General features: G+C 41.8%; 1 protein-coding gene across 2 annotated transcripts; it reads right to left on the bottom strand.

The window, feature by feature from the left end:
- Window positions 1–336: 336 nt before the first annotated feature.
- LPL (lipoprotein lipase) lies at window positions 337–18,200 on the bottom strand. Of its 2 annotated transcripts, none has more exons than XM_014259663.2 (10): window positions 17,954–18,200; window positions 10,988–11,151; window positions 10,691–10,870; window positions 9,957–10,068; window positions 7,531–7,764; window positions 7,015–7,257; window positions 5,806–5,926; window positions 4,781–4,963; window positions 3,516–3,620; window positions 337–2,577 (listed from the first exon to the last, which is right to left on the bottom strand). In XM_014259663.2, the coding sequence occupies exons 1-10, from the start codon at window positions 18,015–18,017 to the stop codon at window positions 2,532–2,534; spliced, it is 1,452 nt and encodes a 483-aa protein (XP_014115138.1). In that variant the 5' UTR covers window positions 18,018–18,200; the 3' UTR covers window positions 337–2,531. The 2 variants fall into 2 exon arrangements, with proteins under 2 accessions (XP_014115138.1, XP_014115137.1); XM_014259662.2 differs by having other exon boundaries at window positions 10,988–11,154.
- Between the last annotated feature and the right edge of the window lie 421 nt (window positions 18,201–18,621).

Here is an 18,621-nt window from a genome sequence, read left to right on the forward strand (position 1 = left end):
AGAGGAGAATAGGGAATGAGCCTTTCAAAATAAGGACAGCTCTTGGACTGTTCTTAAAAAGGCCTGAAACTTGAAAACCACAAACTGCAGGTGAAAAGCTACTTCTTTTATGATGTGGGATACTTTCTTCCACACAGTGATTCCTTCATGTCTTAACACATGAGTTTTGCATTTCCCAAAATGAAATGGGGAAGAACAGTGGAAAAATCATACATTGCCTTTTTTCACTAGTGTCTCGCTCCATCTTTTCAGCCCAGAATTTAAAGATAGGCTCTGGCCTTCACTTAAAAGGTATACAGCAGATGGTTTCACCAAAAGGAAAGTAGTGACTTCAGATTCAGTTTGAGAATTTTATTAAAACCATAGGTTTCTGTTCTATACAAAACTGAGGAGATTTCTAAAAAAAAAAAAAAAAAATCGTATTAACGACATAGAAAACAATGTGTAAGTGGCTTGTTGATAAAAATCTCTGAAAGCTATATACATGATTAATACTACACAACTGTATTAATGTAGAGACTGTTAGCAACTTTAGCAATATATACAAACTACCTTTACACTCATAAATATCTTATTTACAGCTAATAAATAACACCCAAAGCTAAATCATGTTTCCTTATGAAAAGAACCTTCACTATTTTGTATCCAAATTCTAAATGTGTTTGTATTTGATCCTGTATGAAGGGCACAGCTGTCCAGATACTTTGCTTCTGAAGAATTGAACTTTTAAGAGAAAATTGCAACAAAATATGGAATCTATAGGGAATAAATCACTGTATTTATTTTTAGAGGTCTCAGATGCAGTGGCTCAATACAAAACCCCACCCTCAGTGACTCATCACATCTCTGCTGTAGTTTAATCAAACATGAAATCAAATGTGAGCAAATTCAGAGTTATTAATATTCCAACATATTGCACTGTTTAAGACTTTTATCCCCAAATATACTAGCAGCTACAGTTGGAAATAGGAAACAAATTGTGCACATAAACACATAGTTTTTTTTCTTTGCTTTTAAGATGGGATGATATTGGAGAAATCACCATCTCCATGCTGTCTTGTACATCCAGGAAAAGACAACACCCAGCATCAATAGCTAACATTACACGTCTCCAAATGTCTACCTTCAAGCCCTTGTACCTCCCAGCATTTTGTTTACCCTCTAGAAAGTTGAAAGAGGGTATTGCACCTTTCAGCACACTAGAAAATTATATGTTACTTAAAAATGGGGAAGCAGACTGCCTTCAATATACCTACTTTTTTAAACTTGCAGTGTGGCTAAATTGAGTGTTTTTCAGAGCACTCCTTGTGGAACACACAACCAGGCTGCTTTTAATTGGCTCAGCTCCTGCTTCCTGCTGAATTCCATCTCATGGCAGAAAACTAAGCAGCTCCTAGCACTGTACCACAGCCAAGAAACAAACTGAGGTGGATCACTGGCAGTCACAATTCCAGTACAGGGAAGTATGAGCATCCCTGTCAGCTATCAAGTGGATTCACTTGCACTGAAAACTGAATACAGCAGCTAGGCAGTTGCATGACTGACACTTGGTGTCAAAGAGCAGAGAAACTGTGACAGTTCTGGCATACATGACGCAAGCAAGCAGGGAGAGGGTGGAGAGTGGGGGACGTATCTGTTTCCTGCATTTTCTGGTATCTCAGTTCCTCTGCAGCTCCATTTTCACAATGTTGAAGGCTAGACAGTTTCACTTGCAATAACTGAAAGCACAGATAAAATATTAAATGTCTGCATAAGACACTGGCATTGCTACCTTCTCCTACAGCTGTTATTTATTCCAGGGGAAGCGACATAGATATATAGCTTAACAGATCATACCTATTCCTAAGCAGCACTGGCATCTACCCCCAATTAAATACATTCATAACCACAAACTAAAAAAATTCATCCCCATATTAAGTCCTGACACCTTCTAGTATTACACACAGCAAAGGTGGGGTTTTTTTTCACATAGGAAACCTACTTACTTGCTAAACACACACTTGAAAATTATGAACTCTCTCCACTGAACTGCCTGAAAATTCAGTTAGCCAAGACAAAAAAAATCCATCTATAGTTTCAAATGACTCCTGAAAAGAACAAAAAAACCAACTAACCAAAAAATATCCCAAAACCAAACAAAACAAAAACAACAATAAAAATAAAATCAAGTACAGGGCTTTGTTTCTTTTCAATAAATATTAAAAAATTGCTATATAGGATCTGATGTCAAGAAACCTTGTCACAAGGCACCATGATTAAGCAAAATTACATATGTCTTTTCAGCACTCCCAACTTTGGCAAGTTGTTTTTCAGGTTTCTTTTTTTTTTAAACTATTTGGATAATGTATCTTTATGGTTAGTAACTTCATATGCTGAGACTTTTTTACAAGAAGTCTCTAAAATAGCTAGGAATAGCAGGCAAAAATCCAGCAGCGGATAAATATTTCTATATATTTGGTTCTGAACATCCAGTCCACAGGGATGAACAGACTCTTCTCCTCCCCAGTGTGAAAAATCTTTGTTCTTGTCACTTAAGCAGATTCATGAGCAGAATTTTCTTTTGAGGCTTTCTTGGTACTGTGAAGAAAAAAATAACATATAAAGGTGGTGAGGAAGATGTAAGATACTTTTTCCCCTCTTGTCTTATTTTTGAGAATTACGATCTTAAAACTCCCTGCTTAACAGGAAGATAAATTACGTGCTTGGGCTTCTCCTGGCTTCTGCTTGATTTTATGTCGGATATACACACAGAGGTCTCAAGGCCAGTCCAGGTCATTGCCCCAGAGTAACAGCCAGCACATGTGCATTTTTATACAGAGCTAGATCTCAGTCCAGAAGTGTCCCCATCAGACCATTCACACACAGAAACTGAACTAAAATAAATATAACCACTTCTCTATCTCAAACTTTACTGGGCAAAGTCCAAAGACTGTCCCCACATCTAATCTGGGTCAGGAAAATTATCAATAAATAAATTAAAGTGCAACAAAGGGCTATTAAACAAAGGCAGAATCTCTGATCCATAGAGATGAAAATCTCAGGAATTCACCCACCTGATGGTTGCCATCAGAAAGCAGTGTACTGAGAAGAGCACCTTCACATGCCTGCTCCATTCCTGTACCAGCCTCCAAATCTGCTGCTGGCCAGTAAGGAGGGAGAGCTCTGAGCTGACCCAGTATGGAGGTTTGAATGTTCTACAGCTAAGGGTAAGTGTAAGGACTCTTGAGACAGACATGCTTTTCCTCTTTGTGCTAGTGCCCTGTCTCTCTAACAGTCCATCATACTTGGCCTCCGAGTGACTGGGAGAGGCAGTGACTAACATGCATTCCTCAGATATCCTAACAATCACATAAGGATGGTTAGCAGAGAAGCAAGCTAACAGCTCTTAAGCTGCTAAAGTGGTCACAAGCAAACCTCTGATTAGTCTGAGCTGTAATGCTTCTGAAGCCTTGAGAAAACTAGTGCACAAGTCAATTAAAGGGAAATTATCTAAAACCAATAGTGATTACTCATACCCTCCTCTCTTCCTGTTGACGGGCTGCTCTGAGCATTTCACAAATATTGCTGCCTCTTCTCCTTTACTGAGACGTGAGGTGCCATCTCGAGAACAGAACACCACTCTGTGGAATAAATATTGGAAAAATCACATGACTGAGCCAAACATCCCTTTTTAATCTTAGAAAGAAGATTGGTGCTTGGAAGCAATCTTTAGACTTTGTCATGTGGGGCACTGCTACTTCACAGGCCTGTGAGAAAGTTATTTTTAAAAAAGAATTCTGTAACAAAAGAAACTGGTAAATGAATTATACATGCGCATCAAAGCATAGCCATAACTTTAACTTACCCTTTGCGAAAAATTATTGTGGCTGAGACAGCAGAAGTTCTATCCCAAAATCTCTTGGATCTTTATTTACACCAGTCTACGTGAGTTTTTTTGTCAGGTGAATGAACTTGGAAGAAAGCCATACTCCCCCAAATGTTTGCAAATGAGCTAGGTTGCAATTTGCAGAAAACGAGCACTTGCTTTTCTATTTATCAGTACTTTCCCCACGCCTATATTTGTTCAGCTCTGATAACTGTTCTTTGATCAAGTGACTGACCTGTTTATTCAAAGAAAGAACTTATTATTATTTACTATACATAGAACACACATACTCTGTTCTGGGCCCATGTTCTGCAAACAGATCTCATGTTTAGTGAATATGAGTATTTCAAAAGATTCATGTCAAAGCACTTCTGTTCAGACTTTGATGTTTCAACATTCATGCATTAGCAACGTCCTGCAATAGTCATGTGTTTCAGTTTTCATCCACCATTCAGGTATTCAACCCCTAAGAAAATCCAACTTAACTAAGCAATAATTTCTTGTGCCAACATATTTTTGGCAGGATTTCTAAAAATCTCCATCTAAGCATGTTCTTTGTGACGAAACCTATGCAAATACCCAGCATGAAAAAGGAGGACAGAAACTGCAAACACAGTCACTGTTGCTGGTTGTTGGAGATAACTCTCCTGCGTATTATAACTAACCTTAAGTAGATACAATCGTGGGATACAAATTAAGTATGCAGAAGTAAGACTATAAACTGCAGATACCAGTGGAAGTAAACTACTGAACCTGGCTGATCTAAATGGTAGTTTGATACCACTGGAGCCCTGATTATCATTATACTGCACCTATTTGTAACTGCTTAACATGACTGTCCCAGCCTGTGAGATACCAGAAATCAGGAAGTACTGTCAAGAACTAATATAGCTTATAACAATCAAAACAAGTTACTTTTTCTGAGTTTCTCCTGACTTCACTCTGATTCTCTGGATGTCAAACGTAAAAGGAGTCCACCAGTCCGACCAGCTGAAGAAGGTGTCCTTTTCCCACTGCAGCTTCAGCATAAGCAGGTCTCCAATATCTACTTCTGTGTAAATCAGGAAGGAGAAGGTCTTGTTTGAGGAGACTTCAGGCCTGTGAAGGAGAATAAGAGGGAGGAGAATAAGGAAACAAATTTAAAAAAAAATAAAATAAAATACCACCTGAAACTCTTGGAGAGACAAAGAAGATTTAGGAGCAATAGAACCTGTAATTTTTGTATTCCGGAGAAGGAAGCAATTCTGCCTAGTTCTGATGGATGAAGGAAAAAAATAACATCTGATGGATGAAGGAAAAAAATTCTGATGGAAGCAAGGAAAAAAAAACACCTCTACCTTTTGTAGAGGCAAATGGAACATCCTTCTGTAACAAGGCTGGTAAAATTCTGGGACAATGTACCAGGCAAGGGTTGTCCTCTCCTGTGCTGGTGACTCTCAGAAAAGTCAGACAGCCACCACCCATGAACAGTTTACATTCCTCAGAGAAGAAAACTAGTGTTTTCGAGCTCCATTCCCTGCCTGCCTGTGTATAGGTATGTACACACAAACTTCTGCTTATTTGCAGAGCAGTGAAAGCAAATCCCAGTTCTCCCTCAGCTTCTGCACTGAGATCTTCAGATGCATAAGTCTACCTTAAATATTTAACATGATATAAAATACTGAGAAGAAAATAAGAAAACACTGGAAAAACTCTTATTAGGCTGAGTCACGGGTCAGACTTCACGTTTCCATATTTCAGATGTCTTATCAAAAAGAGCTCCTGTAGGGTTTGGTTCATTAGCTTCAGAAGTGAATACAACTCCTTGATCAAGGACAAGAGCAGACTCTGGGACCCTGTAAGATCACTGTAGCTGGAGCCAGAACAACTTTTTCAGCTGAGACTTTAACAAATTTAGGTAAACTCAGCAGTACTTTGCAGTTGTTTCTGTAGCTACTCACAGTGTGAAAGCAATGTTCTCACTTTCATCTAGCTTGCCATAGAGAGAGATCCGGAATGGCTGGTTTGTCTTGGTCATGTTAGTCTTTCCAAAGAAATGGATCTTGACTTGGTAATGAAAGACTGAAAGAATACAAAAGAAAATGCCATTAGGAAAATTCAACCTCCAAAGACACAGCTGGTGACAAAAACACCCTGTCTCACCTCTCAAAATCCTAGGCTGGAATATGCCAACTTCACTGAAATGAGTTTATTTCCCTGCAGGTGTCCAGGGAATTATTTTTTTGAGAACGTAAATATTACCAAGCAAGGCAATTAAAGGCAATTAATTAAAGGCAATTAATCACCATTAAAGAACACCTCTGCAGTTCTTGCAGCTGAATTCTGCACTCAGGCTGGCACTATAATAACCTCAGAATATCACCTTCAAACCTGCTACTGAACATGTAAGGCCTGCTATACGTGACTTGAAACAAGTAAGCTGTGCCCTTCTCTTACAGGAGGCTTGGTAATAAGAGAAAGAAAAAATCAACCCACTGACACTACAGATTAAGCACCAACTGCCAGCAGAATACCAGTCTTGCAGCTGCTCTAACAGTGAAGGAAGGTGCTGTTTGATTGCTGGTTCACCACACAATGCACACTATAAGCATACCATGGGGTACAGGCAAAGCTGAGGAGGAAAATAAAGTAGTAAAATCCAATGCTATTTTCCTAGCTGAAAGCCTCTCAGTTCTGTCTGGCATTGTCCTTCTCAGACCACCCACAGCAGCAAATGGAATCAAGAAGTGCTGTGATATTTTAATGAGGGCTAGTGGTCCTCTAGCAAGTGCACTACCAAAGGCACAAATCTGATGCTTGCATATCTTTAAATAAGGTGCTCACCAGACTGAGTTCTTGTGATTATTTCCCCAGCAGAAGTAATTAATCATTTGGATGAAAAACTGCAAATTGGGCAACAGAGGAAGCCTAACTTTTGGTAATTAGAAACTTGTTACAAAATACCTTTCTTTTTGTACTCTACCCCACACCCTGAGTAAGACAACACTTTTCTCTGAGACTTGAAATGAGTGGCAAACTACAGGCCACCTTCATCCCTGCTCACCACAGGCACCAAAGCAGCAATATTCCTATCTGCAGCACATGCCCACCATGACACACAGCTGAGCACAAGTACCAGTCTTGCTCACCAGCAAGCAAGGAGTGCCTACCTTTATAGGGCATCTGAGCACGGGTTTTCAGATACATTTTGGTGTTTCTCTTTGTTCTCACTCTGTTGACCTTGTAACCCAAATTGTTGCAGCGGTTCTTGCGGCAGCTCAGGCACAGGCCCTTCTCAAAGGCCTCCTTTGTGTTACAGCGATAGGCCATGCTGGGCTTTTCTTCATTGAGGAGAGAGTCAATGAAGAGGTGGATGGATCGTTCATGGGAGCATTTCACCAGCTGATCCACATCTTGAAAGAATGAAAATGCATAATATGTACACATGTACATATACACACACATATATATGTGTAATTATATATACATGTACCTATAATGATATAAACCCCTAAGCAATGCTGTCAACAGGCATGATCGACTATGGCAGAGCTGGGCTTCACATGATGACTTTTAAAAGCACTTCAAAGAATATATTCCTGTGCCTGTCAGAGATCTTTCCTTGCAAGACACCTTGCAGGGCTATTCAGGTTTCCCTCAGAATGTTTGTTTCAGAGCAATCTCACCTCCAAAGCCTTTCTCAGCAATCAGACGCAGTGCTTCTCCCAGATTGCAACCTGGCTGGAAACCTCCACCATTGGGATAAATATCAATGTGTCCAACAGGCTTCTGGATCCCAATGCTGCGGTCTGGAGAGCCTCTGGTGTAAGTGTGTAGGACATCCACAAACTCAGCATCATCCGGGGAGAGGCGGGTCAGTTCATCCGCATACTCAAAGGTAGGACCAGCAGGATCCAGCCCTTTATGGAGTAAACCACAAAGAAAAACTGATATTATTGTCTGCCAAAGATACTGATGTTGACAACAAATGCCAACCTCAGCTGCCACATTGGGCTGGAATATTGAGTATTCGTGTAGACATTACAGATGGATCATTTAAATAACATCAATGGATACAGGAGAATCAAATGTACTAGCTTGAAATGCTGTCACCTTTAAAAAAATAAAAGTGTATGCAAACACATGGAAGAAAACCCAGCTAACTTCCTCAGAGCTGTAGCATTTCCAGTGGATGAAAGAAACAAGCTCCGAAGTATTTTCTCAGTGTTTTCCTCTCTTGTCAAGAACTTGTATCTGAAATGTCTGAAGTATGGAAAAGTCTTGCTGACAACCCCGTGCCAGGGGAGTAAGTGAGAAACATAAATGAGGGCTTCACTGTCTAAACACCTAAGGGGAGGGGGATCACTAAGGTAAACTGCCAAGCTGCAGCAACACTAACATCAAAAAGAAAAGAGAAACATTTTGCCAGGGAACAAGAACTATCACCTGTGCAGACAACTACCTGAGAGATGGCTGAAAGGACGCATCTTTTCTGCAGCCCTCAGCTGGGGACAGGCACCTGTGGTGTTCACCCACAGTTAGCTCCACTTGGTCTGAGCTGCCTTCCCCTCAGCTGTAAGGGCTTCAGGGGCCACATTACGTTGCTCCCTATGCTTTTCCTGGGAAAGGTTCACCACAGCACCAGGAGCAACTGGAGAGGCATAAAAGAGGGCTACTGACATGTCAGTGAAATGTCATGGCAGCCTCAGTGAAAGCAGCAAAGATGCAACTTAGAGAAAGGGCAGAGAGACTAGAGCTTTGGCCTCCTGACTTTAATCTGCCACCTCTCAGGACTCAACCTTTCCAGGAGAATAAGAAATGACTACTGCCTAGCCCACCTCTCAGCATGCCTGTGGATTTGGGATCACAGCCAGGCTCAGGTGAAAGAGTAAAGGGTACCCTTCTGAATGATACTCCCAATCTCTCAGCAACAAAGACATCACAGATGAGCAAATTTCTTGGTTTCATTTGCTGATGCTGGCAATTCCTTTGTCACTGAGATAAAGTGCTAGGGGCTCAGCCCTCCAGGTGCTGGGTTGTAAACCAGCCCCAGAGTGGCCAGGCACTCTGCCTTGTCTAGCAGATTTCTTTAGGCTCCAAAAATCACCTTAAACAGACATCTAAGCAGACAGAGCAACAGGGCAAGTATACGTCTTCCCCAAATTTTCACAGTATTATTTCCAGCCTAGAATATTTCTTGAGCCTGTTATGATTAACTTTGTAATAATCCACACTGGATCTCTTCCTGTTATGTGGCAGCGGCCTCAGGGGAGACAAAGAGTTACATAGTGCCACCCCAAACCCTTGTGAAGGGTGGCCCAGGGGTTCTGATTGGGTTTGAGTCCCTAGGGGGTTTCTCCCTTGCTGTATTTCTAATGGTCCCTGACCCTGAACTCCACCCTCAAAGGTGGAGACCCTCAAGAGCTCTGTCCCTCAAAAACCCCTGCTGTGCCTCTGTTCAGGGGTCTCTGTTCTGGACCTGACTTTGTCCCCATGTTGAATAAATGGTTTCATGAACGGGAGCCTGTCTTCGTTGGTGTTTCATGCTGGTCCCCAGAATCCTGCTGCTTCCCTGGATGAGATCATGAGGTTGCTGACTGCAACACAGTTATCTGTCCAGTCTCCCTTTGAGCCCATATAAACTTCTTGCATCTGCATCATCCCATGGCAAAGAGTTCTGCAGATACTAAACCTGCTGCAGCAGAATTTACTTCCGATTCTGTTTCAATGGCTCCCATTAGCTGTAAGGAATGACTGCCTACATAAAGACAACTCACTGAATTTCTCATGCTGTAAGAGATACTGTGACCTTCTCAATGGCATGGTTTGATCAGTCCCCACCACAACCCCCCAAACTACTCTTTTATCAGGGCCTATTCACTCATTTCTTGTAGAGAAGCAATTAAAGGCACTCACCACCTCTGTTGTTATTTTCTGAATCTTTTTCCAGTTCTACCCCAGACACATCAGCCCTGCTGTTTCCTTAAATAATGAATACATAACCAAAGTACTGCTGGCAAGCAACAATTATTCTGGTGATTTTTCAGTGGAACATAGTATTTCAGTGTGAAAGAGACGCAACTCTTCACTCTGCAGTCACAGGTTTACTTACCAGTAATTCTGTTCACCTTCTTTTTGGTCAGGTTCCCAGCAATCCCAGCAGCATGGGCACCTAGGCTGTACCCCAGCAAGTGGAGATTGTTGAGAGGATAATTGAATTTCTCCTGCAGAAGAGAACAATTTGTTTAAAGTTCAAAACCAAACACAAAAACATCAGAAGACACAAAATAAAATGTTTTGTTAATACTGCGATTTTTGTTTGAGCCACGAATAATAGAAGAAACACTATAAAGCTATCATAATTTTGTGCCATTGTAGATTTCTTGATCTAACTAATTTATGGCCAAAATCTAAGCTTAGAGGAATGCAAAATAAAGTACAGAACACAAGGCTTTTTATTTTGTAAAAGTTTTCAGCCACTCTCTCCCCACCAGTTTCTGGATTTCCTGAGGCACGGCACATTTCTGATTGCCAAGGGCTGGCTGCAGAATAATATATAGGAATCTGTCTTTCATAGCTATCTCTCACAGAGCCCTCAGAAATACTCTGGGCCCACAGGACCCCACAGACCACAAGGTAAAGTACAAAAGACCACAAGAATGCAGTACAAAAGGCCTCTGAGTAGGAAATAGTCAGTAAACCAATGCTGGAATTTTACCAGTCCAGCAAACCTTTCTGCAAGAGTGTAACTCCATCTTCCCAACAGGAGATGATTAACACAGCTGCATAATTGCTGTTTTGTCTTCTATGACATTATAGGATGTGAGACAAGTCTCCATGTCTTACCTCCAACCAGTCAATAAATGTAGCAACATCCTTTCCCACCAGCCTGGTGTATGCAGCAGACACTGGATAGTGCTGCTGAGCTCGAACCAGCCAGTCCACCACAATGACGTTTGAGTCAGGCTCCCTCTTGTACAGAGCATCCACCAGCTTCGGGACCCAACTTTCATACATCCCTGTCACCTGTTGGTTTTGGTGATTTTAATTAAAATAGGAGATGTATTAATATATCTGTGAGACACTTCTGCACAGTTTATTGGAAGTGTGATTAAAAGGGAGATTCCTCCCATTTCATCTTACCGTCCACCCATGGATCACCACAAAGGTTTTACTGGTATGATTGAAGTTGCACTGTGCCAGGCTGTTCACCTGCCCAGGAACAAGATAGCAGACATCCTCATCAGGCTCTGCAGGCGTCCGTAAAGAAAACTTGCTCTCGATGCCCTCAAAATCGTTTTCACCTTCTGCTGTAAGAGTGGAAAAAACATATCAGTGTTTTAAGAGTACTAGGACAAAGTCAGAAGGCACAGGTACAATGCTGGAGAGATATCTGGAACTGTCAAGAAGTGGGATGCATGGTTTTAATTTCCTACAGCCATGTAAAGAGGAAATCAAAGGGTGAAAATTGCTCCCCGTCCAAGGTCCTGCTAAAACAGTAAGAATCTGCTGAGCTGTCAGAGAGGAATGTATCCATTTTATCCATTACATTAAGCAGGAAATCTCTTAAGTATCACAAAAGTACAGAAAACTGCACAGGACACCCACAGATCATCCAGTCATCCAGGAAAGCAGAGAGTTACTACCATACCATTACATATTTTAGTAGTGTATCTTCCCCATCACCTCACCAATAATCACTGCCTAACAAGGCCTTTTATAACACCATGTAGTTGCGGTGCCTTAAAAGCTGTGAAGTCACCACTATTTTACAAAGTGCCAGTTTTAAATTTTGACCAACAAACAGCAGGTGAGATGAGACACCCATCAGAGAAACTGAACTAGCAAACCAGCAGTCTATTTTAAGAGTACATTTTCAGGTCATCGGATAAACTACAGAAAAATAAGCTTCAGAAAAATATCTTCCTCTGCCTGAAACAGAGGGAAAGAGGGTGGGGAAAGAAGTGTAAGACATGTTGTGCTGGTAACAAAGTATGTCGTGGCCTTCAAAGATCACTCCCTCTAAATTCCAGCTTCAAAATTTAAGTACTCCTTTTCCTGCCAAGACAGAGAAGTGACTTTAGGCTTTCTACTCACTATTTCCTTTGGGAAGAGACATAAATGTCTCCTTGTTTTATGTCTGATTCAACTCTTAAATGCCTCTATGTACAGCACACCCTGTAATTAACTTTTCAAAACCCAGGCCCCAGTTTGGCAACTTGAGTTGGGCAAATACTGCTTGCCTGTTTTTCAAGTGCAGCTGAACTTAGGCCAGCTCTGTTCTGCTCAACATTGTCTTGCCTGGCATCAAGACCACCAACTCTTCACTAACTCCTAAACACACATTAATGAATGGCTCTGAGCCACCACAGGGAATACAAATGGACAGGGTAAGGACCTTATGCTAGGCATGCAAAACAGATTTCCACTGTCCCATTGCAGAAGGGGTTTTCTATGATAATTAATCCATTTGCATTTCCTGCATAAAGTTGTGCTGCATTGCTCAGGTGATAAATAACTAACAATTCATTTTTTTCCAAAACAGTTTTTCTGGTCTTCTCATTCAAGCTACCACACACAGCAGGGCACTGACTTACACTTGACCTCACCTCAGAGAGCTCTATAAAGTTTGGGAAGTTCTTGCTGTACTTGGAGGGTCACAAGAAATCAGGGTGTAATCTCTTGCATTAGGTCTAAAACAAGCACAGAGCCTTGCAACAAATGCTTATGTAGCAGTCTCAGGGAAACTTGTCAGCCATAATCAATGGCTTAACATTGCCCAAGTTCAGCAGGATTTCTCACCTGTCAAAGCACATGCAGGAAAGCAAGAACCATTCAGTGAACAGAGGCAGTACTCAGCTTTAGGTTTTGACCTTGCCTGTGCTAGGCTGGCTAGCTAATCCAGGATAATTACACTGAGGGCCCCCTTCCTGCCTCCTTCCTCCTAAAGAAATGTGTTTTTCATAGACCTTACCCTTCCTTCTACCAGTAGAAGTATTCACATAGTGGTAAATATAACATTTTACCCACTAATGAAAGCTTAATTTACCAAACTAACGAAATGTTTGTACCTTTTCTATATTTTTTATATTAACATTGCATGTTAAAAATGTGGTTTTGGGACCAACTGACAGTATAAAACACTTATTTGGAACAAATCTTTATACCTATATTATTTAATTTTTAGCCAGGAAAAGAAAAGTACCAAAGGCTAATTGGTTAAACATCAGCTATAAGTTTTCACTCAGCTGTGAATCAATAAAACCTTGAAAGGAACAAGAACAGCTTTCAACTGTAATGCATACAATGCTAGGACTTTCAATTATGTATATTCCCTCCTAGTACAGGAAGGCGATCAAGAATAGTCCACCTGCTCACTAGTTAATAGTGCTTCCTTTCATACCTAGATATCATTTCCCTTTTGGATTAAACTTATCTGATAATCATCCAAAATCTAAATTACACTGACATCCTGTTTGTAGTGTGTTTTCAATTACAAGCTAGAATTTGCATGTAAGTTCATAGCTCATAGGAAATTTACAATTCAAAGTGTACTGTACTTAAGAGTACACTTGGAAAATTGCACCATGCTTAGAAGGATTGCAGTACAGTGGCACCTGCCACTGAAGACGTGCTAAGCACTCCACACATATTTGCGTGTTTTAGTCTAAAAATCTTTGATGAGTATTTGAGAACATAAAATCACTGAGATACAGTCACCACAAGGAAAGCAGCAGCTGCAAAGCAACAGCCCATGAGTTAGGGAAATGGCAGGCAGCCACTTTTGTCATTTAACTGTGTTGTATAAGGAATTAGAAAGTCAGAAGAAATTACTGTTATCATCTTATGCCCACAAAAAGTGTCATGTTATCTTATGTCCACATATGGTCACTTCCCAGCAGGCAAGATATTCTTTGGATGAGGGAAGTGTGTGTGTAGTGGTGTTTATTACAAACGTCTTCATGGTGTGCTCATCAAGAAGCTTTCCTTGGAATTTTCCTGAGTTTGGCTTTGCAAATTCTATACAGTGCAGAGCAGAAGATATCCTGTCTACACCTAATGTTGTGCTGCACACATGCTGCAGTACCACCTCACATCCCAGCTTCTGCAGAACACAGGTACATATAGTCTGTACACGCTCACCACACAGACCAACAACTACATGTACCATGCTTTAAACCTGAAGCAGAGAAGTTACATAGCGTATCACTTCAGAAAGCTAGCATTTCCTACTTCTGCTTTCATACCTCATTGTATCTTTACTAAAAAAATTATTCAGATCCAAACTTTGTCATTCATAGACTTTTGCCACAGACTTTTTCCTCGGAGACTTAAAGAAAGAAGTTTCCTTGAATCATGTCCTGAGCCAGTGAACCATTGGGCCTCATTCCTATAGTCTTACACAAAGACATGCGGAGATAGCCAATATACACACTCACCACGGTTTAGTTAATAACATGTTTTAACTCAAGATAATTAAATCACGGAAAGCCCAAAAATAGATAATTTTCAGCATGTTTCTGAAAGGTGGACAGAAATTTATCTGAATTAACATCACATTTTTCAGAATGTAGATATAGAAATTAGATATTAAGAAATATACATATATACAGGTTGAGATACCAAAGTAACGTTTCATGACAAGAATGCAAGTCCCATTTCTAAACAAGGCCTTTGAATAAAAAAGACTGGAAGTAAAATGGAGACAAAAAAGAAATCCATATTTTTGCTTAAAAACTACCCTTTCCCATAGTTCAGCAAAGGTACAAAAGCAGGTGTTGTGTATTGCCAAAGCTTTCAGGCACACGGTTACGAATACAAGGATCTGTTGCAAAACAAAGTTTTCTGTCTACTGCTATGTGCTCAGAGTTAACATGTCCTACAAAGGGATTATTTAGGGAACTGAAGCAGAGTTAATGGAGGAGAATTAAGAATTAAATGACCAATTCCAGATGGAAGCTGGCTTTTCAGGCTGCATTGCCAAAACTTCACCACTTTGTCATGCTATGCAAAGCATTTTCTGATGCTTTTCTTACATCCCTACTTCCATAATATGAGTTTCCATATTTAAAAAAAATAAAAAGCTGTCCTGTGAAGCAAGGTATCAAGAACCTCATAGAACTCAAAGAAATCAGGGGCGGGGGAGGGAGGGGATGGGGGGGGGAGGGTTGGAAGCTTAGTAACTGGGAAGTCAGTAGTTTTGTTTTTCCTGTCCAAAGTTTGTGACACTTTGGACTTGCAACTTGTGAAATTCCATTCTGTTAGGGACTCCTATCAATTATCAATTTTGAAAGCATGCCACTGACTTTAGGCATTCTGACACACTAGTCAAGAAATTCAGATTCAAGTTTCTTTCACAGGAAGCCCAGGGCAACTTGGCAAATTATTTTGATTGTGAAACTGTTTACCACTGGTCAGCTGGGTGGAGAATGTGAGTCTTGAGGAAGTAACATCTGGAATATTAATCAAAAGTTAAACTGCCCACATCATACATGTTGCCAAAATATGATAACAATGCATTTGTCAGAATGAGTGCACCTAAGCTATGGTTTTAAAAAGGGAATCTTTGAGAAACAACAATTTCCTGGCATTATGCACTCAGAAATGGAAATACTATTAGCTAGGTGAAAAGATCCTTAGAAATTATACTGCTAGACTGTGTCTGCTATAGCCCACAGAGACATGCATGCACACACATGCACAGCAGCAAACATCTGCACATAACATTGAACATTTACCAGCTGTAGTTAACTGGGCTAAATTTTCTCTCAGCTGACAATCAGCATTAGGATCAGCCATCAATCAGTCATACTGAATTCCTAAGAGTACTGAAGCAAGCTCAGTCAGTTGTAGTACAGGGCTTACACTACAGAAATGGTTATCATCTAATTTGATCTACACTATAAACTGAAAGCAGACTACTGTGTGTTGCAATCCCAGGAAAACTATCTCACGAATCAGGTTATTGTTTAACCTTGCTGCAAAAATATTACAACTTTGAGTTTATTTATGTATTCCTTAATGGCAGAGGCCTGAAAGTACGTTCTGCTTCACTTCCCAGGTGGAGCCAGTGGAAAGAACAACACCTCTGGAACACGAGTTCAGAAGATAAGCAAGAATCTCCCAGCTCAAGTTCTGCAGCTGGCAAACTGCTCTTCTCGCACTGTACACAGGGGTGGCCCACCCCTCTCCAGGGTACTCCCTGTTGAATTTTTACTCTGCTGCAGCTGGGACACTCAAAACTCAATCCAGCAGATATCTAGCCATCCATCAGTCCCTCTGGGATATCTGGAATTAGCCCAAGACAATTAAAATGCAACCACTGTCAGATTTTGCAGTAATATAGAGACAAGGATGCATGAGAAAGTCCTATCATGTAAGTACTTCTGCACAGATGAGGTCCCAGCAAACTTTTAGGAGTGCTAGTGATCAGCACAACTTGATGCCTGAGAGCCTCACCTCTGCACTTTCTCAGAAATGTATTGTTTCTCAAAAGGCCATGCCACAGCTGCCCTGGTATGTCTATCCTAAACACAAGCCATAGAAAAAGCCAGCAGCTCACATCACACAACAGTGTAAATATGCCGACTTTCGATTTACACTGGTAAAAAGAAGTTTCCTTGTATTCCTAGCGATGCTTTTATCTTTTCGTGGAATACCAACAGTTTCTTCACCTAGAAAGTCTTTTTCTATGTTGCTTTTTAAATACTCTGGATTCCTGGAGGGCTGGACCCTGTGTTTTCCGTGGTTTCAAAAAACTTTCTACTGTGGTGTGCATGGAAAAGTGTGGAATTAAAGGCTTGAATTGCTTTAGGATGAACACACAACCTGCTTTCATATAACCTGTTCCTAAGAAGAAATAATGAAATTATTATTAAGCCTGTGGCAAATCAGATCCTGCAGGGATGAAAGCTTTCTCTGGGAAGACAGTTACTTCACAGTATAGAACTTGGATACTGTGATGAAAACTGTTTTTGATTATCTCTGATAGTACAAGATTGGATTCAAAGCTAGAACGCATTCCTTTTGCTGTACCCTAGCACCCCATCCTCTTACTTTTGAATACTTCCCTTCAGCTTCCTTGTACACAAAGAAGTAACAAAGGCATCCACAGCAGAAAAAACGGCAGCTTATATATTCCAGTTTAGAATCACAAAGCAGCTCTAGGAGTTACAGCCACCCTTTCTTCTAAGGCCAGAAACTTTTAAAGATAGATACTTTCAAAGATAGATACAGATACTGTGTGTGGGAGATCATTGTAAGAAAGTAAGCCCGTGACAGGGCAATGCTAACAATATTTTAAGAGTGTTCTTTAGTTTCTAAGCTTGCAGAGTAATGGTCTCCTAAAACTAGTCTCTGTTCTTAACAGCTTCAATTACATTGTGATTAATTGAGAAAGCATTAGTGAAAATTTAGCACCATTTGCACATCTTCCACCTCTTCTAGCTTGGACAGGATGTCTATGTACAAGTGCAGGTATAACAGGAAGAGCGCAAACACAGCCATAAGTGAACCTAGAGAAAGTAAATCACTCTGTTCACTTTTCCCCTAGTGGATCTGCTCATTACAGGCTTAACTACAACTCGAACACTGTACCATGATGACGATGAAACTCAGCTTTGCCTTGTCTAGGATCAAGACCTGTACGAAGTTGGGATGCTGGGATAGGTGAGTCCCACAGAGGAGGAAGCCGAGGGACCTTACCGTAGTGCTACTGCTGTGCAAATCCCTTGTTGGGGCAAAGGACTCTCGGAAGCCACCTTGTCTCTGAGAAAAAAAGACATCCCAAACCTCAACAGGTCGCGCCATCAGTCCAGCAGGTTGTGCCTGTGTTTTGGCTGAGGAACAGGTTCCAGGTCTCTCCTAACAGGATGGAGGTTCCCCCCAGTGTCGTTCTCCAGCGCCTTCCGAGCCCACTCCACGACATCCGAGTCCCGCAGCATCCCAAGCACCCCGGGATAGCTTCACAAAGCAAAGATTGCAAACTCCCCTTTCCCGCCACGCTGGCACCGCTTCCCCCCAAGCCCCCCTTTCCCAAGAGTAACAGGCAGCTCCCGTGCGCCCCATGTCGCTCCGGGCGCCGTCCTGGCCGCCCGTCCCGGGACTCACCGCCGAGAGCAGCCACCCAACGCAGGCAGAGGCACACGGCGGCCAGGAACGCCTTCCTCCACATCTCGCCTCCTGCCGCGGCACGAAAGTTTCGGCGCGAAAAGAAAAAAACAAAAACAAAAATTAAACTTTAAAAAATAAAAATAAGTTTTTTTGCTTTTAAAACTTATGGTAACTAAATAGAAGTGCGGCGCAGGAGCGCAGCGATGGACAAGGCAGCCCAGGGAGCGCCCAGGACCGCCAGCGCCGCTCCCACCCGCCCTTAAGTCGCGGGCAATATGCAAAATATGTAAATATGCAAATTTGCAAACGAGCCCCCCGCGCCCATTGGGCGAGCGCCACTGGGCGGGGGCGGGGCTTGGGGCGGGTTCCGGCTCGGTTCGGGCTGGGGCTCGGGGCGGCCCGGGCTCGGTACGGCGTGCATAGAGCCCTCCTTGGGCCCGGCTCCCACAGCCATCCCACAGCCCTGTCCGCGCAGCCAGGATGCGGCCCCGGCTTTTCACCCCCTTGGTCCTTCCTGCCTGTGCCGACCTAGCTCTGCTATGCCTCTGGTGGGGTCTTCCTTCCCATTCCTGCTTTTGCACCAGTAACCAGCAGCATTTTCTGTACAGTGCTTGCAAGGGGACTTCTGCTGTTGCCTTGAAAAATCTTTGCCGAGACCTTGTTTT

Source organism: Pseudopodoces humilis, chromosome 4 (genome assembly GCF_049639895.1).
Source record: "Pseudopodoces humilis isolate 2021_Gansu_Grassland_sample_001 chromosome 4, ASM4963989v1, whole genome shotgun sequence".
Taxonomy (NCBI): domain Eukaryota; kingdom Metazoa; phylum Chordata; class Aves; order Passeriformes; family Paridae; genus Pseudopodoces; species Pseudopodoces humilis.

Bases quoted from the DNA above. Each gene is read 5' to 3' on its own strand.
- LPL (XM_014259662.2), bottom strand. From the start codon at position 18,017: ATGTGGAGGAAGGCGTTCCTGGCCGCCGTGTGCCTCTGCCTGCGTTGG. The intron at 3,621-4,780 runs GTAACTTGTTTT...TTTATTCCACAG, and splicing joins TCAGGAGAAACTCAGAAAAA to AGTGGTGTTCTGTTCTCGAG. The intron at 2,578-3,515 runs GTATGAGTAATC...TTTTCTTCACAG, and splicing joins GTCAACAGGAAGAGAGGAGG to TACCAAGAAAGCCTCAAAAG.